At 42.5% G+C, this 12,945-nt stretch overlaps 1 protein-coding gene across 1 annotated transcript in view; it reads right to left on the bottom strand.

The window, feature by feature from the left end:
• PMF1 (polyamine modulated factor 1) overlaps positions 1-11,196 on the bottom strand; it is a 31,921-nt gene extending 20,725 nt beyond the window's left edge. Inside the window, 2 exon segments of the mRNA XM_044004592.1 lie at positions 3,136-3,240; positions 11,023-11,196. Coding sequence (XP_043860527.1) covers positions 3,136-3,240; positions 11,023-11,196 — 279 coding nt within the window.
• Between the last annotated feature and the right edge of the window lie 1,749 nt (positions 11,197-12,945).

Genomic DNA, 12,945 nt, shown 5'->3' on the forward strand with positions numbered 1-12,945 from the left:
TGGGTCAAAGGTTTGCCACAGTTTTATAGCCTTTTGGGCATGGTTCCAATTGCTTTCTAGAATGGTTGGATCTGTTCACAGCTTCAACAACAATGCATTAGGTTCAATTTTCCACATTTTCTCCTACATTTATCATTTTCCTTTTTTGTCATATCAGCCAACTGAATAAGTGTTGAGGTGGTGCCTCAGAGTAGTTGTATTTACATTCCTTATCAGTAGTGATGAGATAGCTTTAATTTTCTTCATCTGAAAATTGCCTATCATTATCCTTTGACCATTTCTCAATTGGAGCATGACTGTATTCTTAAAATTTGAATCAGTTCTCTATGTATTTTAGATATGAGGCCTTTATCAGATACACTGTCTATAAAAATTGCTTCCAGCTTTCTGCTTCCTTTAATCTTGTTTGCATTGGTTTTTGTTTGTGCAAAAACTTTTACTTAAAGTAGTCAAATGATCCACTCTGCAGTTCATATTGTTTTCTCTCTCTCTCTTTTTTTTTTTGAGTGAGGCAATTGGGGTTAAGTGACTTGCCCAGGGTCACACAGCTAGTAAGTGTTAAGTGTCCAAGGCCGGATTGAACTCAGGTTACTCCTGACTCCAGGGCCGGTGGTTTTATCCACTGCGCCACCTAGCCGCCCTTTCATATTGTTTTTCTATCTCATCTTTGATCATAAAATCTTCCCCCTTTCCATAGATCTGACAACTAAACTATTCCTTTTTCTAAGTTGCCTGTGGCATCACCCTTTATGTTTAGATCATGTACCCATTTTGATTTACTTTGGAATACCGTGTAAGATGTTGGTCTAAGCCTAATTTCTGCCATACTATTTTTTCGTTTTCCCCAGCAGTTTTTGTCAATACTGAGTTCTTTGGGTTTCTCAAACAGGAGATTGCTATATTCACTTACTATTGTGTTTGTGTGCCTATTCCACTCATCTATCACTTTATTTCTTAGCCAGTACCAAAATAGTTCTGATGGCTGCCACTTTATAATATAGCTTTAGATTTGGTATGGCTAGGCCACCTTCCTTTGCATTTTTTTTTCATTAATTCCTTTGATACTCTTGACATATTGTTCTTCCAGATGAATTTTGTTAGTATTTTTTCTAACTCTATGAAATAATTTTTGGTAGTTTTGATTGGTATGGCCTGAATAAGTAAATTAATTTAGGTAGAATTATCAATTGTTATCATATTAGCTTGCCTATCCACAAGCAACTGATATTTTTCCATTTGTTTATATCTGATTTTATTTGTGTGAAAAAGTGTTGTGTGATTGTGCTCATATAGTTTCTGAGTTTGCCTTGGCAAGCAGATTCCCAAATATTTCATATTGTCTAAAGTTATTTTAAATGGAATTTCTCTTTCTATCTGTTGCTGCTGGGCTTTGTTGGTCATAATGAAAAAATGCTGATGACATACATGGGTTTATTTTATATCCTGCAATTTTGCTAAATTTGTTAATTGTTTCAAGTAGTTTTTTCAGTTGATTCTTTAGGATTCTCTAAGTATATCATATCGTCTGCAAAGAGTTTTGTTTCTTCCTGCCTATTCTAATTCTTTAAAGGCTTTTTTTCCTCTTATTGCTAAAGCTAACATTTCTAGTACAATATTGAGTAATAGTCGTGATAATGGACATCCTTGTTTCACCCCTGATCTTACTGGAAATGCTTCTAACTTATCCCCATAATGCTTGCTGATGATTTTAAATAGATACTGTTTAAATAGATTTTTTTTAAAGTGAGGCAATTGGGTTAAGTGACTTGCCCAGGGTCCACACAGCTAGTAAGTGTTAAGTGTCTGAGGCTGGATTTGAACTCAGGTCCTCCTGACTCCAGGGCTGGTGCTCTATCCACTGCGCCACCTAGCTGCCCCTTAAATAGATTTTAAAGAAAGCTCCATTTATTCATATGCTCTCTAGTTGTTCTTAATAGGAATGGGTTGCTGTATTTTGTCAAAACTTTTCTCTGCATCTATTGAGATAATCATATGACTTCTGTAGTCTTGTTATTGATGTGGTCAATTATGTTGATAAGTTTTCCTAATATTGAACCAGCCCTGCACTCCTGGTATAAATCCTACCTGGTTACAGTGTATTATCTTGGTGATAAATTGCTGTAATCTCTTTGCTAATATTCTAGTTAGAATTTTTGCATCAATATTCATTGGGGAAATTGGTCTATAATTTTCTTTCTCTGTTTTTGCTCTTCCTGGTTTAGGTATCAGCACCCATATAGCATAAGTTATTTTAAAAAATATATCAGGGGCAGCTAGGTGGTGCAGTGGATAGGCACCGGCCCTGGAGTCAGGAGTTCAAATCCGGCTCAGACACTTAACACTTACTAGCTGTGGGACCCTGGGCAAGTCACTTAACCCCAGTTGCCTCACACACAAAAAAATATATATATATATATATACATATATATATATATAGCATGCATTTGCTTTTGTATTCCCATAAATTACTTAATAGTTAACCCAGGGCTGAAAAGATAGTAAGAGCTCCATAAATACTTGATCACTGAATGAAAATGGCATAAGTTCTGCATGCTTCCAACTTCCTAGCAATTGATGTTTCGGGGTTTTTCCACACCCACAGACAGGAGAGTGTGTTTTGTACATTTGCCATCCCTCCAGTTCACCACCTTGTTCTTCAGATCTCTGAGGACAGAGACCATCATCTTTCATTTTTTCTGTATCTGGCCACAGTACCAACTACCAAGAGTATGTAAGGTCCTAATGACATCATCTGACCAGCTAAAAAGGTAACTGGCAATAACTACAGTGGAGTTACTCATAAGATAATAGGACTTAGAGCTGGAAGAGACATAAAAGGTCATCTGGTCTAAGCTTCTCATTTCAAAGAGGAGAAGGTTAAAGCCCAAAGAGATAAAAGGACTTGCCTAAAGTCCCCGAAGTTACTGTGACTCAGTGTCCTTTCTCCTACAACACACTGCCTTTGCTGCATCTAACTTTCTTATCCTCATCCAGCTAACATATATAGTTAACTACTCTATGCAAAACCACTATACCTAGTGATAAATAAGATACAATTTCTAATTTTCAAGGGACTTAAAATTAGTGGCAACATCAGAAAAACCAAGGGAATTTACTTGGTTCTTGTCTACTTACCCGGATGGATGTCTGCAACTGAGTTATAAACTGGTCATAAATTCGTCGTGTCATTTCAGGCTGGAGTTTGTAGAAGCGTTTGTAACACTTAGCAAATCGCTCATACTGCACAAAGAGATGAGAAAATAGAGTTAAATCAATGTTACAAGGCCCGTGCCCAACTGCTGATTTGATTACCTCCCCTGCAAAGATGAACAACTCTCCACCATAATCATCTTGGGGCTGAGGATTCTAGGCAGATAACCCAGGCTCCTCACTTTAACTGCTCCCTGCTTTATGCTCATTTTGTTGGGAAAGTCAGGGAAATTTAAACCTATCCATGCTCCAGCTCTGAGCAAAATGCTAGGATACGGACTGTACATTTCAATTATCTGTGGCTTTATCACTCCCCACCCCTCAAAAAATATTAAGTATATTTCTAGCATCTCTTTTCTCCTCAGACACAAGGAGTCAATTAAATTAAATGAGATATCTTTGCTGCTTCCCCCCCTTTTTGTTCTCTTTCCTATTTTACTGACAGATAAGATAGTAAATTTTCATACCACCCCACCTTAATGACCCCAGAAACAATTCAAATTTAGTTAGGAAAAGCACCTTCGGGCTGGAAGTGGGGGAAGGGGCCCACATACAACTCTGCAAAACACAAGTGCACAGTACTGCCCCAAAAGAGCCCATGCTGCCAGAGAGAACAGGGGCAACTCTTGGTACTAAAGTCCTCTTCTAATAAGTGCCGGAATGTCAAAACTCCTCACAAACAAACAATGGTTCTGAGATTTCGCTCAAAGCCAAAGCATTCCCTACTCTAAAATCTGATGTGAGACAGGTTACATTGGGTCCAATATGGACCAAAGGCACAGCACAACACTGGGAGGCTAACACTGCTGTGAATTTCTCACTCTGTCTCTCTCCTGTCTAAAACATCTCTAATCAGCTATTCTCCAGGAAAATCACTGGAATCGTGTGTTATAAGTGGGAATTATGAGACCTAGTTTAAGTCCTGACACTTCTACTACCTTGCTGTGTGTTCTTGAGCAAGTCACTTTCTTTGGACATCAGTTTCCCTGATTTGTAAAACAAAGAGTTAGGGAGATCTCTAAGATTCTATCTAAGATTATCTAAGATTAGCTCTGTACTGATTCCCCTGAGGGGCTTGCTCATTGTTTAAAATAAAAAAGAACAATAATACAGGATATGGGTCAGAAACTCCCACTTTTCTCTGGCTAGAGGAGTAGTATCCTGTTTGACCAAGCAAAGGACCAAACAACCAATACAACCAAATTGCTGTTTGCATCTGGTCCCACTAGAAACAAAGTCCTGTGGCTGCAGAGGACTGGAGAGGGGAAGAAGAGGATTACCTCATCCTGGGTAATTGTGGCCCTGAAGTCTGGTTTAGCTTTTGAGACGGGTCAATTTCTGTTCCTCCTGGCCCTTTCTCAGGACTAGCAAGCAGAAAGCTTGAGCTCCAGATTGTATTTCTTTTCAGCCCTATGCCCCTAAAGATAGCTGAAGGAAAGGGGGATGTATTGTGTGTAGTGTAAATAAATGTATATGTATAAACACACACACATATAAGTAGTATCTATAATATGTGTATATACATACATGTACACAGGAGCACACACGCATGCATATGTAGAGAGTGTGACCAGAGAATAGCAAACAGTATAGATAAAACACACTTCCTACCTCCCCAGGCCTCAGGGTTAAGACAGTCTGCTGTGGAGGAATGAGTTTCAATTAGGGAGACACACAAATTCCAAAACAAATGTGAATGGGTATGAAAAGGAAGCAGTTAATGGCAACAAAAGAATGGGGGAAAAAAATTGAAGTTCCATTTTGGATTCTTTGAACTGGCATAGAGAGGGAAATAATACGTTTTGAGAAATGTCCCAGGCTCCTTCTTTTCCTCAAGAACATTCCATCTCCTCTACTGGAGTGTGAACTCCCTACTGGTAAGAACTATGCCTTTTTTTGGGGGTCGAGGCAATGAGGGTTAAGTGACTTGCCCAGGGTCACAAAGCTAGTGTGAAGTGTCCTGAGGCTGGATTTGAACCCAGGTCCTCCTGAATCCAAGGCCAGTAACTTTATTCACTGCACCACCTACTGCCCCCAAGAAACTATGTCTTAAATCTCTTTGCTGTATCCAGTATCCAGCACAGTATAGGCATGTAACAGATTGGGGAGGGGGGTAGGGAATGACTGGTATAAGGGTCAAAGGTGACTTACTAAATGAATTTGAGTGACATGGCCTCAGGGTTGTGGAATGAGGCTTGTTAATTAAATGATGGGAAGTTCACTCTGTTACTCTTCTGCCCAGTCATCCCTCTGCATCAGGACACAAGGTACCTCAGATGCTAGAAGCTTAAAGGTAAGGCTTTAGGCTTCCTCTAATGGTGAACCAAGTACATCTCTGCAAGGCTCCAGGCTAAGGCTGTCTCCCTTCCCCCCACCTCTACAGGGATCCTAGAAGCTTACTGATCCAGGGATAGGAAGAAACAGATTAAGCACACAGGTAAATTGAACAGCACAAAGAAAGCTTGGCTTAGTTCGAATTCTTAAAACCACATTTATTGAGTTTAAGCAACTAAGGCAAAAAAAAAGAAAAAAAAGGTTTTTTTTTAAAACACCTCACTATTAAACTAAGGGTTTATTTTTTTTTAGAAGCTTAAAGAAACTCAAAATGTTTAAAAATCAATGTCAAAATTTTTAGGCCTATTATTTAAGCTTTTCTTTGTATTTCAGCTGTCCTTCTGTGCAATAAACAGATAGACTGGTTTTGATCTAGATATATTTATTTTCCACAAAGATTTGTGCTGATGATTTAGGGACTAAAAGCATTCATTTTGCCCCGTCCTGTCACTATACGCTCCTTGGCTTCTTCTTCCTTCCCTATTCTACCAAGCAAGCCCAGCAGAGAGCTGAGAGGGGACTGATAGAGAAGATTTGGCTCCTTATGAACAGTTCTGACAAAAAAGGGTTAAAAAGGGGGTAAAAGAGCATTTCATTTTTGGGAGTCAGGAGAGTCAGGCTGTAATGCTGGCTCTGCAAAAAGCCATCTGTATGACTGTGGGCAAATTAAGTCACTTCAGCATCCCAATCTCAATTCTAGCCCAGATCGAAACAAAAACCCTCTCTAGGGAAAGGAAAAAGGGAACGAGCATTATCAAATGCCTATGTGCCAGGTTACAAATATCTCACTGATCAACAGCTCTGAGAGGGTGTTATTTTTAGCCCCATTTTACAGACGGAGGAACTGAGGCTGAGGTTAAATGACTTGCCCAGTGTCAACACAGCAAGAAGTGCCTGAGGGGGGATTTGAACCCATGTCTTCCTGACTCCAGGCCCAAAGTGTCTATCTTCTGCACCACCTGGGTGCCTACACAATACCTGAAAAATGATCATTCAACCTTTCCTACCTCTTGTGAGAGGAAATGTACTACTTCCTCAGGCAGCCCATTTTGCCTTTTGATAGTTCGTTCCCATTACGAGGTTTTCCTCTGGCTCAATCCTCAAACTGAGGGTTGTTGTGAGGAGCCAGTGAGATAATATATGCAAGATGCTCTATAAATGTTGACTATTATTATTATTCCACTCCTGCCACTCCTGGTTCTACTTTCTAAGGTCAAACAGAATAAGCCTAATTCTTCTTTCGCATGACAGGTATTTAAATGTTTATAGATTCTGTACAAAGCACTAGGGACACAAAAGCAAAAAATCAAACAGTTCCAGTCCTCAAGGAAGTAGCATTCTAAGCAGGGAGTACAATGTGCACATAAATAACTATAAGGTAATTTCAGGAGGGAGAGGTCAAAGACAACTAGAAAAATCAAGGAAGGCTTTGAATTGGAGATGGTACTTGAGCTAAGCCCAGAAGGAAACCAGGTATTCTAACTGATGGAAGGGAGGGAGGCTCAGGATAAAGGCCAAGGTGGGAGATGAAATATGGTGTGTAAGGAATAGAGAGGAGGCTAGTTTAGCTAGAACAAAGACTTGAAGGGGAAATTATGTGAAATAAGGCTGAAAGGCTAGGTGGGCTGTAGAGGGCTTTATATGTCATGCTGAGGAGTCTGGATTTTAATTAAAAAGGTGACAGGGAGCCTCTGAAGATTTCTGAGTAAGGGAATTCAGTGAGGAGACTTATTTTAAAAGAATGCTAATCTGGCAGCTCTCTGAAGATGGATTGGAAGGGAGACAATAGGTAAAGGCAACCAATTATAAGATTATTACAATAGTGTTAGCAGAGGGGGAGGAGGGACAGAACTAAGCTAGAGGTCAGTGTGAAAAAGAAGGGAACAGATGGAAGAGATGAATAGAGATAGAATCAACAAGACTTAGAAACTAATTGAACCTGGGCTTGAAGGAAAGTGAAAGTTAAGATGACAGTTTGCAAAGGCCAGGTAGGGCTAGCTGAGGTTAGGTGTGACTTCAACAAAACAGGGAACAGATTTGGAGGTAACACTGCTTTTGGGTAAAATACATAGACTGCTGTTTGGAAATGTTGCGTTTGAGATGCTTATGTTGTGATTTCCTGATGGAAGTAGGAGAGCAATGAAGGTTGGCTAATATAGATTTGGGACTTATCTGTATAGAAATGACAGGTCAAACATATGGGGGTTAATGAAGTCACAGAATATAAAAGGACCGAGAACAAAGCCTGGGGAACACCCATGCTTCATAGGCTAGAGAAGGATGATGACCCCAGCAAAGGAGATGAAAAAGAGTAGTCAGACAGATAAGAGGGAAATGAAGATAATGTCACAAAAAGCCAAGGGAGGGAAGAATATCTAGCAGTGGGGTGGTTAACAACAGTACTGAAAAGTAGAAAGAATAAAGATTCAGAAAAGATGATTGGACTTAGAATTTTCAAGATCTTTATGTCTTTGGAAGAGGAAGTTTTAGTTTGAAAAAAGTAGTTTTATTTTTTCAGCTGGGTTGGAAGCCAGAGAGCAGGAAGGGTTAATTAGTGTCTAGAACTGCTGAGGAGATAGTACACTGTACTCTGCCCCAGTTAGAACCACACATGTGGAGTATATTTAGTTCTACATTTTAGGAAGGACATAGATATGCTAGATAATGTCTATAGAAGAGCATCTAGGAAGGTGAAAGAAAGGCCTCAAATTCATGTCATATGAGGTCTGAAATAACTGGAGATGTTTAGTCTGAAGAAGAGTCTCTTGTCAATGGATGAGACATTAGACTTGTTTTTCTGTTTGACCCCAATGGGAGAAACTAGAAGCAGGAGGGGGATGTTACAAAGAGGCAAATTCTAGCCTTGGTGCAAGAAAAACATTCCTAACAGTCAGAGCTCTCCAGAAGTGAATGGGACTACCTCAGGAAGAAGGGGTGTCAGTTTCACCTCAGTAGAGTCTTCCAAGGCTGAAGGACCATGTCAGGGGATGTTGTAGGAGAGATTCTTTTTTTTTTTGGGGGGGGGGCAAATTGGGGTTAAGTAACTTGCCCAGGGTCACTCAGCTAGTAAGTGTCAAGTGTCTCAGGCCCGAATTTGAACTCAGGTCCTCCTGAATCCAGGGCTGGTGCTTTATCCATTACGCCACCTAGCCTGCCCCTGTAGGAGAGATTCTTGTTCATGTATGGTTGGAGTAGATACCTCTTGAGGTACCAAAAGAGTCTATGACTGTGCTAAGGAGTGAGAAAATGAAGACAATGAATATCAAACAATCCTGTTCAGGTATGGTGGTCAAGAGAAGAGAATCAGGATAGCTTGAGGGGATGGGAAGGTGAAATGGATTGGTTTTGTTTTGTTTTTATAGGATCTTTAGATGTGGAATGTTTTGGGCTGGCAAATAAGGAAGGTTTTTCTCTATACTTTTTTTTTTAAAGGCAATGGGGGTTAAGTTACTTGCCCAGGGTCACACAGCTAGTAAGTGTCAAGTGTCCTGAGGGCCGGATTTGAACTCAGGTACTCCTGAATCCAGGGCCCGGTGCTTTAAACCACGGCGCCATCCTAGCTGCCCCCTCCTCTATACTTTCTTGCCTAGTGATTTCATCACCTCCATGGCTTGCAAATATTTCCATGCAAGTGACTTCCCTATCAATACATCCAACTTTAATTTTTCTCCAGAGTCTTGCATCATGAATTGCTCTGCAAACAGTTCAAACTAGACTATCTCCAACCCTGACTACCTAAGCTTTCACATCACCATCAAGACCTCAGTGTCATCCTCAACTCCTTACTTTCCATCACCCACACATCCTTTCAGTTGCCAAGGCTTGTTATTTCTACCTTCACAACATATTTTGCATCATTCCCCTCTTCTCTACTCCTGTCAGCTGCTTTAGTTCAGGTCTTCAAGGCCGTCTCACTGTATTTTTTTCCCCCAGCAGTCCCCCTAAATGGTCTGCTTCTCTCCAAACCATCTTCACACAAGCCACCAAAGTGATTTTCCTAAAGTTCTGATTTTATCACCCCCTCCTCAACCAACTTCTGTGGCTTCCTATTAACTAAAGTCAAATCAATGCCTCTTGTTGACATCTAAAGTTCTTCATACTCTATCTCCAACCTAACTTCACTTGACTTATTAGACATTACTCCTTTCATGGTCTCTATGGTCCAATAATACTGACCTACTTTTCCTCAACCCCAGCACTCTGCCTTTGCACTGGATGTCCCCCATGCCTGGAATGCTTTCTCCTGACATCTGCCTCTTAGCTGTTTTCCTTCAAGATTTTGCTCAAATGTTACCTTCTGTAGAGGAGGCCTTTCCTGCTAAGGTTACCTTACGGTCACGTGGGCAAGTCACTTAACCCTGTTTGCCTTAGTTTCCTCATCTGTAAAATGAGCTGGAGAAGGAAATGGCCAACCATTCCAGAGTATCTTTGCCAAGAAAACCCCAAATGGGGTCAGGAAGTGTTAGAAAAGACCAAGTATGGGGCAGCTAGGTGGCTCAGTGGATAAAGCACCGGCCCTGGATTCAGGAGGACCTGAGTTCAAGTCCAGTCTCAGACAATAGACACTTACTAGCTGTGTGATCCTGGGCAGGTCACTTAACCCTCATTGCCCAGCCAAAAAAAAAAAAGCAACAAAAAAATTGCATTGGCCAATATGCGTATTATCTCCCCTGTTTGACTGTAATCCCCTTGAGGGCAGGAGCTAAACTTTCCTTTTCTTTGTATCCCTAGCTCTCAGCACAATCCCTAGCAGAGAGAAAACACTTAATAAATGGTTGGTTGATGAGCAAAGCAAAGTGAATTAGGGGGCAGGTAAACTGCCAGAGGAAAGACGGGAATGGGATAAAAAGCCCAAGGAGAATACACATTTCTTAAGGGGTGCGGCTGTTTCATTCTGCCTCACTATCCCCAGCACTAAACACAGTAACCCACAGTAAACTTAACACAGTGGGCGCTTCGTGAATGCTGAAGTGAACTGATGGTAGCATTGATTCTCTGGCTTAAACTGTTGAGGGCCGGGAATCATCTTTGTATCCCGACTGCCTCGCACACTTTGGGGTGGGAGGTCTGGCCCCTGTGAGTCTGGAAAGCTCCGGGTGGCAAAACCTGCCCAACGCTCACCGTTAAGCCCCGCGGGGAGAGGTGCGTGTCCGAGATGGGCCTGGAACTTCCGAGGTCTGGGGCAGACGCGCCCTCTGCCGCAGAGGGCGGGTACTTAACCAGCTGGTGCGGCTCCGGCCTCCATTCCACAACGGGTGGCCAGAGCGCGCTTACACCCACTTAATACCTCGGGGCCTCGGCGCTTGAACGCATTCTATACAACTTGGACGACTGCCCCCTATAGGTTAAGAAAGCTTGAAGCAACCACGTGAGAAGGCTGGCCACTAAGATCTCGCGAGATTTAAATGTAACACCACCCTCCCGCCAGTACAGTCACTACGATATCAGCACTCGCGAGACTTCAGGACGCAGCCCTACAGCTTCGCTTTACCCTCCGGCCGACACCAGCTTCTGAAGGAAAGTGTCCACCACGGTGTCAAGAAGCTTCACCTTCGGGATATGAGCGCTAGACGATCCCTCCTCCAGGGACGACTCTCGCCTCCCACCACCTCACCGCTGCTACGCGACGTTACTGCCGCTCGCGTTCGCCATGTTAAAGTCAAAACCGCCAAAAAAACGGCCCCACCTGCCCCGCCTGCCAAGAGACCCAATTGGTTGTTCCCACCACCTCCTCCCAGCGATTGGAGGCAGCGGGCCGCCATCCGCGGCCTCCCGGAGACCCGAAGGATCGGCGCGGGCCGGACGGAGACTGCAAACTGAAATGGGGTCCGGGGCACTCGGCCCACAGCCCCACAAAACAGGCCGTATACCAAGACCCGGAGTTCAAACAATAAAAATGTTTAATCATACGACAAAGACTTCTTACAGTGCAACAGTGAAACCTGTTTGAATAGTCACATTACATGTCACTCAGTATTCAATGGTCAGAGTGTTTCTGCATCTTCTCTGCCGAGCCCCTCACAACAGGGCCACGGCTCCGGGCTTCTCTCCATCGAGAGCTTGAGCTCGAATACTCCAGCCCTCCATTGTTTTTACCCTCCTGGACTATACATTCCTACCTTAGAGAGACAAGTCCTCTCTCCCCTACCACTGTTGGACTCAGGGGTCTGGAGCTACAACACCCAATCCCTAAGCTAACGAATAAACGTTTGTGAGGGGTCTCAGTCCTTTTAAGACACTGCCATTATCCCTTAAAAGTCAGGAACAGCAGTGGTGGGGCAAGACGAGGTTAAGGGTACATAGAAAATAGCTAGACACGAGGGGGGTTATAGGGAAGCAGAGGAGAGGTGTGTGAGGGTGGTGCAGAACCGGAGAGGGGGGCGGGTACAATCACCTCTACATTCCCACCGCATTCTCTACTCGAAGAGATGGAGAAGGGGTGCCCGAGACCAAAGTCTTGCAGGAAAGGCATGGAACCAAGAGAAACCAGGGTTTTGGTACTAATGGTAAAGAAAAAGAAGCAACTGTTTTCCGTTGTGTGGGTCACATCCAAGCCTAAAAGTTGTATGTTTCAGAATAGGTGTGTTTTTAAGACATGGAGGAAAAAGGACAAGAGAAGAAACAACCTCAACAAGTAAGAAGAGGGGAGGATGAGAGACTGACATAAATTAGACAGACTTAAAGAAAAGACACAAATATGGATATGGAAAGCAGAGTTGATGCTGAGAAAGTTAAATATAAATAGATGTTTCCAGGATACCTGGGTGGGGTATAGAGGACAGAAATATCAAGTTTTGTTGTGAAGCTAGCACCTTTCAATGGAAAGGCACCCTAACCTTTCCTGAATGGGGAGAAGCAGAGGTCCTACACAAGGCACCTATGCCAGGAACCAATCTCAGTATCCCCACTGGAAAACCAGCATGGTTCACTCTAACTCTGATTCACTCTGTGGAGTTGCAATGGAACATGAAGTGGTTCAATTTCCCAGGTTTTTGGAGGGCTTACAACAGGAAATCTTGGCAGTATCAGATGCTGGTAAAAATGGTGGTGGCTATGAATGGAGACAGAGAAAAGAAGCAAACCCTTTCCCCTTTTGAGAACTGCTTCCTGGGTAGCTGGGTTTATGGGGCTGCTCCCCACCACATCACCAGACTTCTAGGTTTTAGTGCCTGTGCTAACTTTTTTCCCCCCTAACTTCTCAATATCACAGGTGAGAGAAGATAAGAAGATATCAGACATCAATACTTTATAAAGATTCCTAATCCTTCAGCTGAAGTGCTCAATGGGGCATCACTGATGGGGAAGAAATGAATAAATGGCTGGAAGCTGTCCAGAGCTGAAGATGACATGCTTTCTCCCCTCCTTTGTCGCAGCAAGGCTTCCTCATCTCTGTTTTCAAAC

This window comes from Dromiciops gliroides, chromosome 4 (genome assembly GCF_019393635.1).
Source record: "Dromiciops gliroides isolate mDroGli1 chromosome 4, mDroGli1.pri, whole genome shotgun sequence".
NCBI classification, from domain to species: domain Eukaryota; kingdom Metazoa; phylum Chordata; class Mammalia; order Microbiotheria; family Microbiotheriidae; genus Dromiciops; species Dromiciops gliroides.